Source organism: Lampris incognitus, chromosome 8 (assembly GCF_029633865.1).
Source record: "Lampris incognitus isolate fLamInc1 chromosome 8, fLamInc1.hap2, whole genome shotgun sequence".
Taxonomy (NCBI): domain Eukaryota; kingdom Metazoa; phylum Chordata; class Actinopteri; order Lampriformes; family Lampridae; genus Lampris; species Lampris incognitus.
In genome coordinates, this window is record NC_079218.1 from 54365661 (window position 1) to 54385430 (window position 19770).

Genomic DNA, 19770 nt, shown 5'->3' on the forward strand with positions numbered 1-19770 from the left:
GTGTGTGTGTGTGTGTGTGTGTGTGTGTGTGTGTGTGTGTGTGTGTGTGTCTTTGTACATGTTATTTTGTCCTCCTGCGTAGAGTTGGCCAGAAAGTAAAAAGTTGGGCGTTGTGCGGCAGCAGGTCAGTTCCTCGTGGTGAAGTAGTGCAGCGAGGCCGGTCCCCTCGCCGCAGCGTGGCTGACGGCTCTGCCGGCTGTCTGGTCCCTCACAAACTCACTAAGGTCTTCATCTGGCCGTCTGACAGCTGGGCTGTCCGTATGCATCATTTCTGGTGCTCCGTGTACTTCATTCCATGGGGGGTGGGGGGGGGGGTGGAGGGAGAAGGCAGGAACGGTATGAATTTAACTTCATGTAAATCCACATTAGCTGCTCAATATTCTTCAAATGATCCTTGGTGCGTTAGATAACATGCAGAACATTGCATGTAACTACTGCATCTACTATGAAAAAACAGTTTTTTGTTCATAGTAGAGGCCGAAAATTGACATTTTTCTTTGCAAAATTTTTTCAAAAATGGAAAAAATGTTCAAAATGTGAAATGGAAAAGTGTTTCTGCTCTTTTGGCCACGGTGCAGAGGCATCATTACCTACTCACTAGGGCCGTTGTTGACTCCACTGGTGCCCTTCAGAAGAACAGCCCCCTCCGTGTGTGTGCCGGCCTTCAGCTCCACAACTATGTTGTCTGTGGAGGTTTTCTCACCGGTGCTGCAGACAGAAGAGAATCGGGGCTGACACACCGACATCTCATGTCGGCCCAGACTGAAGATCACATGCAGGACTACCGCTGACACATTTACACATTTAAAACAGTTATTGTTCAGCCATTAATTTTCTAAAAATGACCAGGGAGCCGAGGAAGGAAACTGTAGCTATAAATGGATAACAGTAAAAGTTTAGCCCTTCGTTGGACTTCAAGAGCCACAAAGGCAAAACGTTGCACCTTCTGCATGTTTTGCATATATGTAGTGATGGACAGGTGATTATTTACATGTTCTTTGACCTCCAGGGACACGTGTGAGTACTGTAATGTAAAGGTCACTGTGCACCCTAAAACCCCCTTGAGGACTACCAAGGTTTAGATGGGACCCTGGTCTTGGATTCTTTTACCAAGAGAGACAGTAAAACATTGATCAGAATCGCTCACTACAACCCAGACATCACCGCTGACCAACTCACGTTGTGCAGTGCAGACCAGCTGTTGTCTTTGTGGCTGCACACGAAGACAGGCAGGTGCGTCAACTTTTGCACGTGTCATATTTACTGTTTTATTTTTTGGGGAATTTGTTAAATTCAAAAAAAAGTAATTGGACGTCACAATTTGCAGAAATGTCACATCTGAGTTTGTTCAGAGACCGAGTGACTTATTTTCTCTTAGAAAGTCAACAAAGCTGTTTTCCCAGGGGTGCCCACACTGCTGCATAGCGCTACAGCTGGACTCCACACTGGACTGTGGGTGTTCTGTCTGAAGCAGTGGCGGCTGGCCAGTAGAGGGCGCTGGGGCGCCGCCCCTTCACATATCAAGAGATGAAAGTCTGCTTAAACATGTTAAATATAATGTAGTTGTATGATGCAAATAATGATGAAATAAAAGTGTTGTCAGCATTAAATATTGGTTCAAATGGTATTTGGTTGGTTTCTGTCTGAATACATGTACTTCCTGTCTAAACACATATACTTCCTGTCTGAATACATGTACTTCCTGTCTGAATACATATACTTCCTGGGTGAGGGGCACCGGCCAAACCATATCTTATGTAAGCCCTCAAACTTGTGGCGAGCAGGTGACCTGAGGCTGCTGTCTGATTGGTTTCTTCAGATTTTCCAGGGGGCGCAGTTCTGTGCTGCCCCAGACACGCCCACTTTTACTGGCAGCGAATCGGTGTTGTTTTAATGTTTTTGATCTGATGCGATTGGACAGTTCTCATGCCTGTCAATTATGTTCACACCCACCACGACGCCTCATCTCGACTGTCAATCATCGACCGTCTACCAACCCGATAAAATCTATAGGCTACATTGTCCTTAATAAGTCTGTGACTGTGTGGACATGAAAGCAGCTGTCAGGTGTGCTGCGCCAAGGTACATTGCGCCCCCCCCCAAACTTTTTTAGCACCAGCCGCCACTGGTCTTAAGTCAAGCTAAACGACTGAAGGACTGTCAGCCTGCTCTACGTCATGGCTGAAGCTGACACACACGTTTCTGTTTCTTCCCAGTACAACAGCATTTGAATAAAACACGTGTTTTACTTCATATGGACGTCGTCCAGACAGTTCATGTCTTTAACTTGAAGAAGCCACTGTAGATGGTGACACGGCTGTTTCAACAGACAACCACGAAGACAACAGCTGACGTGGACTGGACACACACACACACACACACACACACACACACACACACACACACACACACACACACACACACACACACACACACACACACACACAGCGTGTTACTCACATCTCCTGCTTCCCTGTGCGTCCACACGGGATTTTGCCTTTCTTGTGGAAGAAATAAAAAACACTCCCCAGAATCGCCAGCAGCAGGATGCACAGAATGATCACCACAATGACCACCCCACTGCCCTCAGCTACACACAGACAGAGAGAGAGGGGGGGAGAGGGGGGGAGATTAATGAACATTAATGACATCATCACTGACCTCTATCTACACAACCACATTCAATAAGGTGGTGCATGTTTAGGGACAAGACATTTTTTTATGGTTGGTGTTTTTTTTCGTACAACTGACTTTGCATTTGTGTTCTGTTTCTGTTTGTTGCCGTTTATTATGATCTGATGTAACAGAACTGTTATACGACTAGAACTAACCAAATAGAATAACTAAATAGAATAACCAAATAGAACTAATCAAATAGAATAACTAAATAGAATAACTAAATAGAACTAACCAAATAGAATAACTAAATAGAATAACCAAATAGAAAAACTAAATAGAATAACCAAATAGAATAACCAAATAGAATAACTAAATAGAATAACTAAATAGAATAACTAAATAGAATAACCAAATAGAATAACTAAATAGAATAACTAAATAGAATAACTAAATAGAATAACCAAATAGAATAACTAAATAGAATAACTAACTGCAGACATGTTGCAGAAAAATGACCAACAAGGGTACAAGGATTTGTTCAGTCAGAGGTGTGTTGTGGGACAACAGAAGGTCAGTACAAACTCAACGTCCGGAGCAATTACTGTGTATTGAAATGGTCAGGAAGTAACTGCAGTACAGGAAGAGGGTAATGGTCAGGAAGTAACTGCAGTACAGGAAGAGGGTAATGGTTAGGAAGTAACTGCAGTACAGGAAGAGGGTAATGGTCAGGAAGTAACTACAGTACAGGAAGAGAGTAATGGTCAGGAAGTAACTACAGTACAGGAAGAGGGTAATGGTCAGGAAGTAACTGCAGTACAGGAAGAGGGTAATGGTCAGGAAGTAACTACAGTACAGGAAGAGGGTAATGGTCAGGAAGTAACTACAGTACAGGAAGAGGGTAATGGTCAGGAAGTAACTGCAGTACAGGAAGAGGGTAATGGTCAGGAAGTAACTGCAGTACAGGAAGAGGGTAATGGTCAGGAAGTAACTGCAGTACAGGAAGAGGGTAATGGTCAGGAAGTAACTGCAGTACAGGAAGAGGGTAATGGTCAGGAAGTAACTGCAGTACAGGATGAGAGTAATGGTCAGGAAGTAACTGCAGTACAGGAAGAGGGTAATGGTCAGGAAGTAACTGCAGTACAGGAAGAGGGTAATGGTCAGGAAGTAACTGTAGTACAGGAAGAGGGTAATGGTCAGGAAGTAACTGCAGTACAGGAAGAGGGTAATGGTCAGGAAGTAACTGTAGTACAGGAAGAGGGTAATGGTCAGGAAGTAACTGCAGTACAGGAAGAGGGTAATGGTCAGGAAGTAACTGTAGTACAGGAAGAGGGTAATGGTCAGGAAGTAACTGCAGTACAGGAAGAGGGTAATGGTCAGGAAGTAACTGTAGTACAGGAAGAGGGTAATGGTCAGGAAGTAACTGCAGTACAGGAAGAGGGTAATGGTCAGGAAGTAACTGCAGTACAGGAAGAGGTCTGTCTGTTCTCAGCAGCAGGTGAGATGGTGAGGCGCTGACATTAAACACCCGCACAAACCCTCTTTGGTGTTAAAACGCTACTATCAAGATTCACTATGAGGCCACAATCCAAGAAGGCTGAATCAGTTCAACAACGTTTGTTGACAGAAACGTTTCATCACTCATCTACTGCCCCTTTTACACTACATGGTACCGGCTCGGCTCGGCTCGGCTCGGCTCGGCTCGCCCGTTTTTGGTTTTCCATTACTGGAAAGTACCAGCATTTTGGTAACTGTTACCACTTCTCTGCTACAACACCTTTGTCAGGGTTCCAAAAAAACTGGAGCGGGCGCCATAAATCACTGCAGACCTCTGATCGGTCAGAGAAACACGTCATGCGTCGTTTTGCGTCATGCGTCATCCAAGCGCACGTGGGATATCGCCCGGCATTTTTAAAGACCGGAGCGGCCGAAGCGGCGTTATCTTAACATCACATTTTGAAATTGAAAAAAAATGGAGAGCCGAAAATCCACACCGTGGTCTGTGGACACAGAAGCGAGTCGAGTGGAGCCGGTACCGTGTAGTGACGTCATCAGTCTCAGCTGACTGCAGGTAAAAACAGCACAGACCCAAACCAACGACCGCGTGCATGCAGAGTGACAGGCTTCATTCCGCGGACAAAAGGCGTTTCCAGAACCACACAACCAGTTTTGTGACCTGATGACTCAGAAGTTAAACTTCACCGTTCATGCCGGATGAATGACCAGCAGGTGGCACTGTTGCTTAAACCAAAGGCTGTCGGCCCAGGGTCTGCCTCTCTTTCCCTACTCTCCCCTGCATGCATTGAGTATTTGACAGGATTGTGATAACCTAACTGCCTTGTGCAAATGTTATATGTTAAAAAAAGAAGCTTATATAAAGTAAAAATCTAGAGATTTACTTTTTCAAGATCTATTTTTTTGTATTACCAAAAGGTCATAGTTCACCAATTCAAATTTCTTAATACATTTGGGTTTTTTTTAATGACAAAGAACAAATATACGAGACATTAAAAATAACAATACAATAAACGTGCATAAACGTAACACTGAACACAGACACACAATCAATCATTCAAATGTTACCTTACACTTCCCCAAAATATTAACAGTTCGAATTCTTTTTGGTTTTACATAAATGATGTATTTACACAAATGATGTATTTACACAAATGATGTATTCATATAAATGATGTATTTACATAAATGATGTATTTACACAAATGATGTATTTACATAAATGAATGGTCTTGATGTAGTTTTGCATGTCTATCAAGAATACATTCAGTTTGGGGTTTTCCCCCCATTCCATTTCATCCTATAACAAAGAATCTGCCAAGAGTAATTAATAAATTTACAACAAACATCGTGTTGGGGTCTTTATCTATGGGCTTAAATAGAAGCAGGATATCTTACAATTAAGAGGTAAGCTTGAAAGAGGTTTTCCTAAGAATGAATTTTGATAAATCCGTCCAAAATGTACCAACATGTGGGCAGTTCCAGAAAAGGTGGCTTAGAGTCGTTTTCACAGAATACACATTTATCATCAGTCTGTTTTAAATCTACTTGCAATAAAGCGTTTCACTGGGGAAACTCTATGGGTCATCTTGAATGTAACTTCTTTGACCTTGACAGTATTTATGACATTGACTCCAGACATTTTTCAAATCAATATGTCCCACGGTGGAATTCAAAACATGACCACAGGGGGGCGTAATAACAGTCTTACAGATTGATCTAACATAGTATGCCTGAATGAGAGGGAGGACATGGGAATGGTGAGGATGCAAGCAGTAGAGGTGATGAAGACGCATGAGTTTAAATATTTGGGGTCAACTGTCCAAAGTAATAGGGAGTGCAGAAGAGAGGTGAAGAAGAGGGTGCAGGCAGGGTGGAGTGGGTGGAGAAGTGTGTCAGGAGTGATCTGTGACAGAAGGGTACCAGCAAGAGTTAAAGGGAAGGTTTACAAGATGGTAGTGAGACCAGCTATGTTGTATGGTTTGGAGACAGTGGCACTGATGAAAAGACAGGAGGTGGAGCTGGAGGTGGCAGAGATGAAGATGATAAGATTTTCATTGGGAGTGATGAAGAAGGACAGGATTAGGAACGAGTATATTAGAGGGACAGCTCAGGTTGGACGGTTTGGAGACAAAGCAAGAGAGACAAGATTGAGATGGTTTGGACATGTGTGGAGGAGAGATGCTGGGTATACTGGGAGAAGGATGCTGAATATGGAGCTGCCAGGGAAGAGGAGAAGAGGAAGGCCAAAGAGGAGGTTTATGGATGTGGTGAGGGAGGACATGCAGGTGGCTGGTGTGACAGAAGAAGATGCAGAGGACAGGAAGAGATGGAAACGGATGATCCGCTGTGGAGCCCCCTAACGGAAGCAGCCAAAAGTAGCAGTAGTAATGTGTAGCCGTCAGAGGTACGCTATGGAGCAAAAGCATTTGGTATAAGCAACGGTGCCCCCTGCTGGTCATTCATATTTCGTGAACTGTGAAGTTTAATTTCTGGAGTCATCAGATCACGAAATTGATTTTGTGGTTCTATAAAACGTGTGACACTGCATGTGACAAACAGTTATGTCTACAAAAGTTCAACTATTTTGCTTTACTTAGTAGTTTTTCATCGACACGTTTTACTTCTTCTACTCATTCTACACATGCGTAACTCACAGTACCTGGGACATATTAACCATAGTAGTGCCACCTAGCGGTCTCCAACGTAAATAGCTTTAACAGAACATAATGCATCACTATGTATTGTAGCGTGCATGGATAAGTAGACACGTTGGTCCTTGACAAACGGGTCGGACCCTTTAGTCGACTGGTTAACGTTGTCGCTTGCGGAGCGGGAGACACGGGTTCGCGTCCCGACTGTGGCGGTTCCCGGACTGTCCCCCCCCCCCCCCCGAATTCGCTACATTGGTGTCAGAAGTGGGATGGTGGGGCCGTAAGGCCATCGGAAGCGCGTGCGCCCAGCGGCGTGAGGGTGTTAAGTGGCCAGGGTGTGGCCTGCACTCGTGGCAGACAATTAGCAATCAGTCTTCTTTAAATCACTGCCAAGCGTCAGGCAAACACGCCTAGGTTGAACAAAGGCTAGAGTGAACAAAGGCAAGCGCAACTTTTTCAAGCCAATACTTTGCAAGCACGGACTGCTCTTTTTAGATATGGTCAGTCATCTGTATTTTGTGTACCTAGTATAGACTGTGTTTCCTTCGCATTCCTGTCCTTTCCTCTTCCTGGGGCTGGCATAGACGTTGGGTCACTCCTAGGCGCTGTGACCCTACCAATCTCATCTATCCCACTCTCTCCACTCACGTTGAGCAAGTGGTTCCAAGAGGGCTCTGGAATTGCCAGTCTGCGGTGCTGAAAGCTGAGTTTATCTCAGGCTATGCATCCCTCAACTTTCTTGCTCTAACTGAGACCTGGATCATGCCAGAAAACACTACCACACCCGCAGCTCTGTCTGACGTGTACTCTTTTTCTCACACTCCCAGAGCTGGGAGGCGGGGTGGTGGTACTGGCCTGCTAATCTCCCTGAAATGGAAATACTCTTTTGTTTCCATTCCACAGTTTTCTTCGCCCTCTTTTGAATTTCATGCTGTTACTGTCTCTTATCCAGTCAAACTCACCATCGTGGTTGTGTACCGCCCACCAGGCCCCTTGGTGAGTTTCTGGAGGAGCTTGATACACTTGTCTCGCACTTTCCTCTTGATGACTCTGCACTTATCCTTCTCGGTGACTTCAACATCCACACTAACAAGGTAGATCCTCTCCTCTTTTAACCTTCACCTCTCACCCTCTCCTCCTACCCACAAGGCCGGAAACCAGCTGGACCCTATCTTCTTTTTTTAAAATAAATGTATTTCTAGTTTTTCCCCTTATCCCACCCGATTAACCCAATGACATATGGCCGGAACTCTTGTTGAATAACTCCCCTTGCTCACGTTTCCACAGGAAGGAGATAGTCGTTACACCAGCTTCCTTCAAACTCGTGTCAGCTGCTCTCGCTATTTTACACGCTGAAGCCTCGCATGGATTGCATCACCTTCAGGCCGCGAAGGAGGCGTACGGAGAATGCTTTCAGTTGCTTGGCTGCAGGCGCCCGGGTGGGCCAGAGGGGTCACTGGAGAACGACGAGTCCCCGAACACTACACCGATCTACACCCACTATCCCTTGGGTAAGGGTGGCCTAATGAATGCCTTACCCCGTGGACGCTCTGGCCGTGACCGGTTATGGCGAGTCTGGGACATGAACCTCCCAGCCATGTGACGAGCGGGTTGCAAGAACGGCGGTTTATTCTGCTCGGCCACCAGAGCGACCCAGCTGGACCTTATCTTTACTAGACACTGTCCTATTTCCAATCTCTCTGTTACTCCCCTCCAGCTCTCTGACCACTATTTCATGTCTTACTCTCTCTCCCTCTCTTCACCCCCCTCAGTCCCTTCCCCTACCCACATGGTTTCCACCCGTAGACAACTCCACTCTCTCTCCGCCACTGAGCTTTCTTCCTCTGTTACCTCTATCCTCCCTACACCTGAATCTTTCTTTCTCCTACCCCCTGACACTGCTACTGATCTTCTTCTCTCTACCCTCTCCTCTTCTCTGGACAATCTCTGTCCCCTCACCTCCAGGCCTGCACACCCAACTCCACCTGCCCCTTGGCTGACCGACTCAGTATGTACTGACAGACGGAGCCTGAGAGTGGCAGAGTGCAAATGGAGAAAAGGCAAATTTCCAGAGGACATTCTCAACTTCCAATCTCTTCTTTCCACTTTCTCCTCCTCCCTTTCTGCTGCTGAGGCTGCCTTCTATCGCTCTAAAATCCTATCCTCTGCCTCTAATCCTAAGAAACTCTTTGAAACCTTCTCTAAACTTCTTCAACCCCCACCTCCTCCTCCTACTTCCTCCCTTCTCCCTGTTGACTTAGCCAACTTCTTTGACAAGAAGGTAAACGACATCAGATCCTCCTTTTCTCACCACCCGGATAGTGCTGCTTGCACTATCCCACCCTCTGCACCCTCCCTCACCTCTCCACGTTCCACCCTATCCCACCTCGCTCCCCTCTCCCCCGACGAGGTCCTCAACCTGATCACATCCAGTCGCCCCACTACATGCTCCCTTGACGCGGTCCCCTCCCCTCTTCTTCAGTCTATACCACCTGAACTCCTTCCCTATCTAACCCACCTCATAAACACCTCCCTCCAGGCAGGATGCTTTCCATCTGCCTTCAAGACTGCTAGAGTCACCCCCCTTCTCAAGAAACCACCACTTAACCCCTCTGACATCAAAAACTACAGACCAGGTTCCCTTCTACCCTTTCTATCCAAAACTTTCCAACATGCTGTCTTTAACCAACTTTCTTTGTATCTCCACCAGAACAACCTCCTGGACCCCAACCAGTCTGGGTTCAGGGTGGGTCACTTGACAGAGACGGCCCTCCTTGCAGTGACAGAATCGCTGCACTCTGCGAGAGCAAACTTTCTCTCCTCGGTCCTGATACTCCTGGACCTGTCAGCTGCGTTCGACACAGTGAACCACCAGATCCTCCTCTCTACCCTTGAGGGGCTGGGTGTCACAGGCTCTGCACTCTCAATGTTTGCAACCTACCTGATGGGTCGCTCCTACCAGGTGACATGGAGGGGATATGTGTCGGAGCCTCACAGATTGACTACAGGCATTCCACAGGGTTCGGTTCTGGGTCCTCTCCTTTTCTCCCTGTACACGACATCCCTGGATTCTATTATTTGCTTGCATGGCTTCTCTTACCATTGTTATGCTGATAACACCCAGCTGATCTTGTCCTTTCCTCCCCCTGACACATAAGTAGAGACATGCATTGCTGCATGCTTGACTGACATTTCGGAGTGGATGGCGACACACCACCTGAAGCTCAATCTGGACAAGACAGAGCTGATGTTCCTCCCGGGAAAGGTTGCCCGCACCGAGACCTGGCCATCACCATTGACAACACCGTGGTGACGCCAACTCGGACTGTGAGGAATCTGGGTGTGATCCTGGATGACCAACTGTCGTTTGCTGAAAACGCTGCATCGGTTGCTCGCTCCTGCAGATTTCTCCTCTATAACATCAGGGGGATTCGACCATTCCTCACCGACGAGATGGCACAGGTGCTCATCCAGGCTCTGGTCATCTCCCGGCTGGACTATGGCAACTCCCTCCTTGCTGGCGCCCCGGCGTCGGCCATCAGACCTCTGAAGCTTGTTCAGAAAGCTGCAGCTCGTCTGGTATTCAACCGCCCTAAGTTCTCTCACACAACTCCCCTTCTCACGTCCCTACATTGGCTCCCAGTAGCTGCTCGCATCCAGTTTAAGACTCTGGTGCTAGCCTACAGGGTAGTGAAAGGAACAGCTCCTTCCTATCTCCAGGCCATGGTCAAGCTGTACACCCCCGCCCGACCACATCGCTCTGCTGCCTTGGGACGCCTGGTTGCCCCGTTACTCGCTCAGAGGCCCTCGCTGCTGATCGACCCGGTCACGGCTCTTTTCTGTCCTGGTCCCACAGTGGTGGAATGAACTCCCCACTGATGTCAGGATGTTACTTAAGCACTGGTTTTGCTCTTAGATGCTTGTTTAGATGCACTTATGACCTCTGATGACTAATAGTTCTCCTTATTTGCTATGTTAAATGCACTTATTGTAAGTCGCTTTGGATAAAAGCGTCGGCTAAATGACTGTAATGTAATGTAATGTAATTTAATTCAGCTACCCATGGCTCCCATACAGACATTAATAAATAGACATCTGCCATACTAGCCTACATTAACTTTTACACTGAGAGTGTCACAACAAAAAAATAAATCTGCGCCTTTCCAAACCAGAAAACCTGGATGACCGGTGAGGTCCGGCAGCTGCTGAAAGTCTGGGATGCAGCATTCAAGTCAGGTAGCTGTGAGGCCTACAGCGCAGCCAGATCCAACCTCAAAAAGGGCATCAGAACAGCCAAACATAAATAATCCCTACGAACAGAGGACCACTTTCACAATAACTCTGATCCCCGGCGAATGTGGCAAGGCATTCAGTCTATCACAGACTACAAATGCTCCAATAGCGGTCCCGCTGTCCATGATGCCTCCCTGCCAGACAAGCTAAATCATTTCTATGCCTGCTTCAACAAGGATAATACTGACCTGGCCACAAAAATCCCCAGCCACCCAGAAAACCAGGTGCTCACTCTATCGATTGCAGAGGTCAGAGAATCACTGCGCAGAGTGAACACACAGAAGGCTGCCGGACCGGACGGCATACCGGGTCGGGTCCTCCGGGAATGTGCCGACCAGCTTGGCTGAGGTCTTCACAAGACCACCTCTATCATTCCTGTCCCCAAGAAACCAATATCCACATGTCTGAATGACTACCGACCCATAGCACTCACCCCCATTGCCATGAAGTGCTTTTAGAGACTGGTTCTGGCTCACATTGAAAACATTACCCCCCCCCCACATTCGACCAACATCAGCTCGCCTACTGTCCCAAAAGGTCTAATGAGGATGCCATTGCCACTGCCCTGCACTTTGCTCTGACCCACCTTGAACTTAACAACACATACATCCGGATGCTGTTTATAGATTATAGCTCTGCCTTCAACACTATCATCCCCGCCAAACTAACCACCAAACTCCTCTCCCTTGGCCTCAACCCCTCCCTCTGTAACTGGACCCTGGACTTCCTGCCCAATAGACTTCAGTCTGTTAGGTTAGGCGACCACACCTCCTCCACCTCAGCACAGGTGCCCCTCAAGGCTGTGTTCCGAGCCCCCTCCTTTTCTCCCTCTTTACCCACGACTGCCTGCCAACTCACCCCTCAAATGTTATAGTTAAGTTTGCAGATGACACCACAGTCATTGGCCATATCATCAACAATGATGAGACGGCCTACAGGGAGGAGATTCAGCACCTCACATCATGGTGTACTACCAACAATCTTGTCCTCAATGTGCAGAAGACGAAGGAGCTGATTGTGGACTTCAGGAGGTCTAGAAGCTGCAGCCACTCCCCCATACACATCAATGGGGTGGACGTGGAGCGTGTTTCCAGTTTTAAATTCCTTGGAGTCCACATCAGCGAGGAACTTTCCTGGACATTAAACACCCAGGCCCTTGTTAAAAAGGCCCAACAATGCCTGCATTTCCTGAGGAGGCTGAGGAGTGCCCATCTAGCCCCCAAAATTCTCACCAACTTCTACCACTGCACCATAGAGAGCATCCTGACCATCTGCATCTCAGTGTGGTACGGCAACTGCACCTCAGTAGACCAGAAAGCTCTGCAGAGGATTGTCAAGGCAGCCCAGCATATCACCGGTACCCAGCTCCAAGCCATAAGAGACATTTATCACAAACGCTGCCTTCGAAGGGGTCTGAGCATCAGCAGAGATCCCACCCACCCCAACCATGGACTGTTCTCCTCCCTATGCTCTGGGAGGCGCTACAGGAGCCTCAGAGCCCGCACTACCAGGCTCAAAAACAGCTTCTTTCCACAAGCTGTTGCCCACCTGAACCTGGCCACCCACTGAATGTCTGTAGATATTTTTAAATATTTTGTATTCCAGCTTTCTTTAACTTATTTTTTAGCTTTTGGTCTTCATGTGTTTATATCTTATATTGTGTTTGCTGTGTTTGTCTGTGTCTGTCTTACACTGTTTGGTGAAGCCACAGCCCTCATTTAATTTTTAACATGTGCCTGCACATTGTTTTTAATGACAATAAACTGAATTGAATTGAATTGAATCAAGCATGGACATAATATTGGTGGGAGGTGGGTGTAGCGTGGGAGGTGGGTTTAGCGTGGGGTGGGGCAAATCAAATTCTGCTTAGGGCCCCATAAAGCCTTGGGTCAGCTCTGTGACCTCTTAACACTCACATTACGTGGTGGTGGCACGTAATGCGTTAAAATGACATGCCGAACACATGAGGTGCCGGCACCATGGAACAATGCCAATGGAAAGTCAATTAGGATCTTTATGGTTAGGGTTAGGGTTTTTAGAGAACAAAAAATCTTAACTAAGGCACTATATTCATTCAAATGACAATAAAAATAATAATAAAATAAAATTTTGTTAACTAGAAAAATTAAACACCACTCATTTGCATGACGTTGTTGAATCAGGGAATTCGTGTGTTCAGCACAACAAAGGATCCTGATTGACTTTCCATTGGCATTGTTTCCATGGTGCCGGCACGTCATTCTAACACATTACATGCCACCACCACATAATGCCAGTGTTAAGAGGTCATAGTCATTTCACGTATTTCTGTGAGATCATGTTGGTCTGACACTCCCACCACATACGGAATCCCCCCTGGTTTACACTTACGACAGCTGTTGTCCTTCTCCTCTCTTCGGTCGGCGTTGGCCATTTTAACTCTAGTTACAGTAATTTGCATATGAAACTAATCGATGGTTTCGGTCGTTATGCCACTGTATTGCTTATAAGGGTGGGGATACCTGCAGTCAGCTGAGACTGAAGAGGTCACTTGGATGATGATGAAATGTTTCTCTCAGTAAACGTTGTGTCCAGATGAACTAATTCAACTTGGTGGGATTTTCCTACCTGGATTATTGAGCATGCATGAAGATATTAAGGACACAATCGTCATTTTGCATGAATGAAGTTAAGGAATGGGTGGGTCAAATCTTTTTGCACCTTGGTTTCACTGGAGACACCCATTTCAAAATCAAAAAAATTGGAAGATTATGGAAATAAACCCTGAGTGTGATTTGTCAAGACTTGCAATAAGTAAGGTTTTGGCACTATTTAATGCCTCTGAAAAGCATGTCTTGAGTCTTTGCACCACATGGCGGGGGTCACAAGGTGTCAGTCTGACTTGGAGAAGACATTGCATGTAATGATTATTATTATTATCATCCTCATTATTATTATTATTATTATTATTATTGCATGATACAGAGAAACCATATCAGAAAGGAACGAGTTTAGGTACAATGTCAGAAGAAAACATTGTGCAAATTCACTGCCTGCCAACTCACATTATTCTTGATTTGCTGGAGGAAACCAAAGATGTGAAACCACAAACTAGAAGGAATCATGTCAACTCAGCAACAAAGAAAGTCCTTGACATACTTCATTAAATTGCCTCCGGTTCTTCCCACTAAATGGTGGACACTCTTGAGTATTGCAATTTTCCATTTTCAAAATATAAAACAAAAATTAAACAATTGAAATTGATAAGCCCAAAATCCCAACTCTTCATTTATTTCAGAACCAAGTAACTGAGATTTTGAAACAATACATCCATCCCCACGACCCTGAGAGCAGGATAAGCGGCTTGGATAATGGATGGATGGATGGATGGATGGACATCCAATGCTCTAATGTTCTATGATCAAACTGAAATGCACCCACACTGCTGCAAGTTCTTCATGCACTAATGTGAGGAGTGCAAACTCATACAGGCCTACGGTTCAAATGACCATTGATGCTTTCGATGCAACTAAACGGGTTTTCTATAATAACGCAGAGTTTCCAAATGCAGAAGGAGCAATTGAAGGGACACGTGCAAAATGTGTTTATATAGTGCAGGTCATAATTAGAGTAACAAGAATGCACCCGTGTTAATTACCCTGCATAGTTTTAGTCAATGCTACGTTAAACTGCCCACCCTCATCGGTGCTAATTGTCGGCAAACTTGCACTAATTTGCGTCCCCTAGTAGATTCGACCCCTAGATCACAAGCAAATGGCTTGTTCAAATGTACATATAGTAGTTCAAACAACTGGGCACGCTCACATTCTCCACTCATCAGGAACACACACGCCCTTTTGTGTGTATGACCTCGGCAAGAGGCCGTAGGTTGGTAGCGTGGGTCCCATGTCAAAAAGGGAAACATATTTGGGAGGAGGGAGATTTATGTTGAGACCTGTGCAAGGTTTCAGATCTCATCCATCCATTATCCAAACCGCTTATCCTGCTCTCAGGGTCGCGGGGGTTCTGGAGCCTATCCCAACAGTCACTGGGCGGCAGGCGGGGAGACACCCTGGACAGGCCGCCAGGCCATCACAGGTTTCAGATTTATGGGGGACAAATGGGCTGGCATGCTGTCAACAAAGTTCCTTTGTTTTTCTTAAACCAGTGTATCCAGGGTTTATGAAGTTAAATAGTCTTTGGATACCTTTCAAGGATGGGGAGAACTGACCCGCAGTCCATCTCTTTCTAAATGTGTGCTCATCAATAATGTTTACTCTCAGACCAATGAAGCAACTTTGTGCAGTCTTCTTCAGGGTTTTTAACCGCACTGAACTGATATGAAGCTCAAGGGCCAGAGAGGAGAGGGTTCTCTGGGAAGGAAAGAGCAGTACAAGAGGGTGATGATCTTACCAGCAGAGAAGGAAGAAGATGATGTGACCATGGGAACTGTGAACAAAGGGAACATTAGAACATTAGAACGAGAATCCCTCCACATCAATCAAATGTCCCCTAAACATAGACACAGGTTTTTCAAATTCTGCAATGTTATATTTTGAATTTATTCATATTCCCACATTCCTACATCAATGTAAACTAATAACAAATTTCTTAGTATATAGTCTCACGTAGGCACAGGTAAAGCTGCAAAAAACATTTCATTATTTGGAATGTCGACACCAAGGTTGTAAGCAAAACCTGTTAAATCCAATAGTGTTTTTCTCTACTAGGTAATACAGTGATATCCCTTTATCATGTCACCATATGGTGATACCATTATGGTGGCCATGTTGATATGAATATAGTGCTCTGCTGTTCCTTCATTTACCCATATAGTATTACCACTCCAGGTTTCTGGGGGGGGGGGGTTAGCAGAGCAGTACCTGGGGAAGGCAAGGAGATACCCTGGACAAGTCATCATACTGTACTGACTTCTGCTTCCACCCAGGTAAGACTTTTTTTTTGGATTTCTTCCCCGTTTCCTCCCCCAGTTGTATACGGCCAATTACCCCATGCTTCCAGGCTGTTCCAGTCACTGCCCCACCCCCTCTGCCAATCCGGGGAGGGCTGCAGACTACCACATGTCTCCTCTGATACATGTGGCGTCCCCAGCCGCTTTTCACCTGGCAGTAAGGAGTTTCACCAGGGGGACGTAGCATGTGGGAGGATCATGCTGTTCTCCCCAGTTCCCCCTCCCCCCCGAACAGGCGCCCCGACCGACCAGAGGAGGCACTAGTGCAGCGAACAGGACACATACCCACATCTGGCTTCCCACCCACAGACACGGCCAATTGTGTCTGCAGGGACACCCGACACCAAGCTGGAGAGAATAAGGGGATTCGATCCAACGATGCCTGTGTTGGTAGACAACGGAATAGACCACTTATAAACTGTAGTTTATAAGCTAGTAATCTACCCTATAAACTACAGTATACATATTTACTGTAGTTTATAGACTAGATTACTAGCCTATAAACTACAGTAAATATGTAGATCCGACAAGAGCGAACATTAAGTTTACTTTTGACATGGCCAAACTGTTTCTGCAGTCAGTTTAACCAGCTGCTTCTTGCTGTCAGCTTCACAGGACAGCGACGTATTCATCACCTGCTGTCCGTGACCGAACCGTCGGGAGAAATCCTTGTTGGCAATATAAACTTTCAAACAGGTAACAACCAAAGCCTTCAATGATGTGTCACTACTTCAATTCAAAATCTTATTGCACACGTGCCGTGGTGTACATCTTTTGTACAGTATTTCCAGTACAGTAATGAAGTAATGAAGTATTTTGTTCTCAGCGTTCAACACCATCGTCTCACATATCCTCCACCCCAAACTCACCCGGCTCACTGTACCAGCCCCCATTGGCCAGTGGATCGAAAATTTCCTGACAGACAGGAGGCAGCTGGTGAGGGTTGGAAAACTCACATCCAGCACCCAGACAATCAGCACTGCCCCCCCCCCCAGGGATGTGTGATCCCCCTCTACTCTTCTCCCTCTACACAAGTGACTGCACCTCAGGGGACCCCGTCTGTTAAACTCAAGTTTGAAGACAACACAGCCATCACTGGCCTCATCCTGGACAGTGACGAGTCTGCATATACGTAGACAGGAGGTTGAACAGCTTGGCCCTCTGGTGCGGCCATAACAACCTGGAGCTGAACACGCCAGAAACTGCAGATGACAGTGGAGTTCAGGAGCAGCCCCCACCCCACCCCACCCAACACTGTCCCCCATCACCATACTCAACAGTACAGTGTCTACGGGGAAAACCTACAGATTTCTGAATCAGAATCAGAATCACGTTCATTGGCCATGTAGGTTTGCACATACATGTAATTTGACTCTGGTTTCGTGGCTCTCTCAGTGTACTTAACATAGAATAACAACACTACAACACAACAATCTTCAGATATGTATACACAAGCATTGACTTAAACAGGTGAAATAAGAGGTGATAAAGTGCAGTGGTGCTGAGAATATATCAGAGATGCTAAAATAGATGTTAGCAGGTTACTTACATACATGTCTGAGGTAGATGTACATGACAGAGCGCACCAGTATACGTACAATGTACAGTACAGTATATACAACATGGTTGGATTTATTTGACATTGTTAAGTGTTCATTTGAATGACAGCCTGCAGAAAGAAACTTTTTATATCTGGTTGTTTTGGGGTACAGTGCTCTGTAGCGCCTACCAGGGGGGAGGAGTTGGAACAGGTTGTGACCAGGGTGTGATGGGTCTGCAGTGATGTTGCCTGCCTGTTTCCTGAGTCTGGAGGTGTTTAAGTCCTGAATGGAGGGCAGGTTGGCACCAATGATTTTCTCTGCAGCTTTAACTGTCCGTTGTAGTCTGTCCCTGTCCTGTTTGGTGGCTGATCCAAACCAGACAGTGATGGATGTGCAGAGGAAAACAGACTGGATTATTGGAGTGTAGAACTGAATCAACAGTTCCTGAGGCAGGTTGAATTTCTTGAGCTGGCGGGGAAAGTAAATCCTCTGCTGGGCCATTTTGATGATTGTGTCTATGTTGGATGCCCACCTTAGGTCCTGGGAGATTGTGGAATCCATAAATCTGTAGGTTTTCATTGTAGACACTGTGCTGTTAAGTATGTTGGGGGGGGGCAGTGTTAGGGGGGCTCCTCCTGAAGGCCACTGTCATCTGACTGTGGAGTCCCGGCCCAACGTGTTAGCTTTCCTGTGTTGTGTCATCCTCTTGGCCAGCGTCTGTTTAGTTTCCCCGATGTACAAGTCACGGCAATCCTCCTGGTACTTAACAGCATACAATATATTGCTCTGTTTGTGCCGGAGGAACCGATCCTTGGGGTGGACCAGTTTCTGGCACAGAATGTTTTGGAGTTTCAAAGCAACCGAGACGTGGTGTTTGGAAAATGCGCATCTCAACTGTTCCGACACTCCCTCCACAAATGGAATCACGCCCGGTTTAAGCTTAGGCAGCTGTGATCCTTCTCTTGTCTTTGATTGGCTGGTGCACTGTTCAGGTGTCTTCCTGGCTTTGACAAACGCCCAGTTAGGATAACCACACTTAACCAGGGCCTGTTTAATGTGGGATTTCTCCCCTTCCCCGGCCGCTGTGTCGGTGGGGATGTTGTCAGCCCAGTGGTACAGTATCCTGATAACTCTTAGTTTGTGCTCCAGCTGATAATGAGAGTTAAATCTTAGGTACTGATCAGCACATACTGATCAGTGCTTAAAGTTTTTCTCACAACACAGGAGAGCTAACACGTCAGGCCAGGACTCCACAGTCTACACCATCTACAGGCCGTGGCCACTCTTTCAAGGATGAGGACATGCACATCCTTGATAGGGAGGAACGCTGGATTGAATGGGGAGTCAAAGAGGCCATCTATGTTAAGAGGGAACGACCATCCCTGAACTGCGGGGGGGGGGGGCGCATCTGTCACCATCTTACAATGCTGTGATTGCAACTATTCCCCAGTCCTCTGTGAACAGTACACATGGCCATTGTAACTCTAGTTGATAGTCGAGGCAATTTGCATATGAAACTGGTCGCTGGTTCTGGTCGTTATGTCACTGCATTGTTTATAAGGGTGGCGATATCTGCAGTCACTGTATGATCATATGATCATGTATTACATATCTGTGAGTGACAAAAGTATGCGAACCTTTGCTTTCAGTATCTGGTGTGTTTGACCCCCCCCCTTTTGCATCAATAACTGCAACTAAACATTTCTGGTAACTTGATCAGTGCTGCACATCTGCTTGGAGGAATTTTAGCCCATTCCTCCATACAGAACAACTTCAACTCTGGGATGTTGGTGGGTTTCCCCACAAGAACTACTTGCTTCAGGTCCTTCCACAACATTTCGATTGGATTAAGGTCAGGACTTTGACTTGGCCATTCCAAAACATTAACTTTATTCTTCTTTAACCATTCTTTGGTAGAATGACTTGTGAGTTTAGGGTCGTTGTCTTGCTACATGACCCACGTTCTCTTGAGATTCAGTTCACAGACAGATGTCCTGATATTTTCCTTACAAATTCACTGGTATAATTCAGAATTCATTGTTCCATCAAAGATGGCAAGCCGTCCTGGCCCAGATGCAGCAAAACAGGCCCAAACCATGACACTACCACCACAATGTTTCACAGATGGGATAAGGTTCTTATGCTGGAATGCAGTGTTTTCCTTTCTCCAGACATAACTCTTCTCATTTAAACTAAAAAG

At 46.2% G+C, this 19770-nt stretch overlaps 1 protein-coding gene across 1 annotated transcript in view; it reads right to left on the bottom strand.

Moving 5' to 3' along the window:
- Positions 1–196: 196 nt before the first annotated feature.
- LOC130116453 (cell surface glycoprotein MUC18-like) overlaps positions 197–19770 on the bottom strand; it is a 53423-nt gene continuing 33849 nt past the window's right edge. Inside the window, exons 13-16 of the mRNA XM_056284359.1 lie at positions 15471–15506; positions 2461–2590; positions 591–708; positions 197–286 (exon numbers count right to left, since the gene is read on the bottom strand). Coding sequence (XP_056140334.1) covers positions 591–708; positions 2461–2590; positions 15471–15506 — 284 coding nt within the window. The 3' untranslated portion in view covers positions 197–286. The remainder of the gene's footprint in view (positions 287–590; positions 709–2460; positions 2591–15470; positions 15507–19770) is intronic.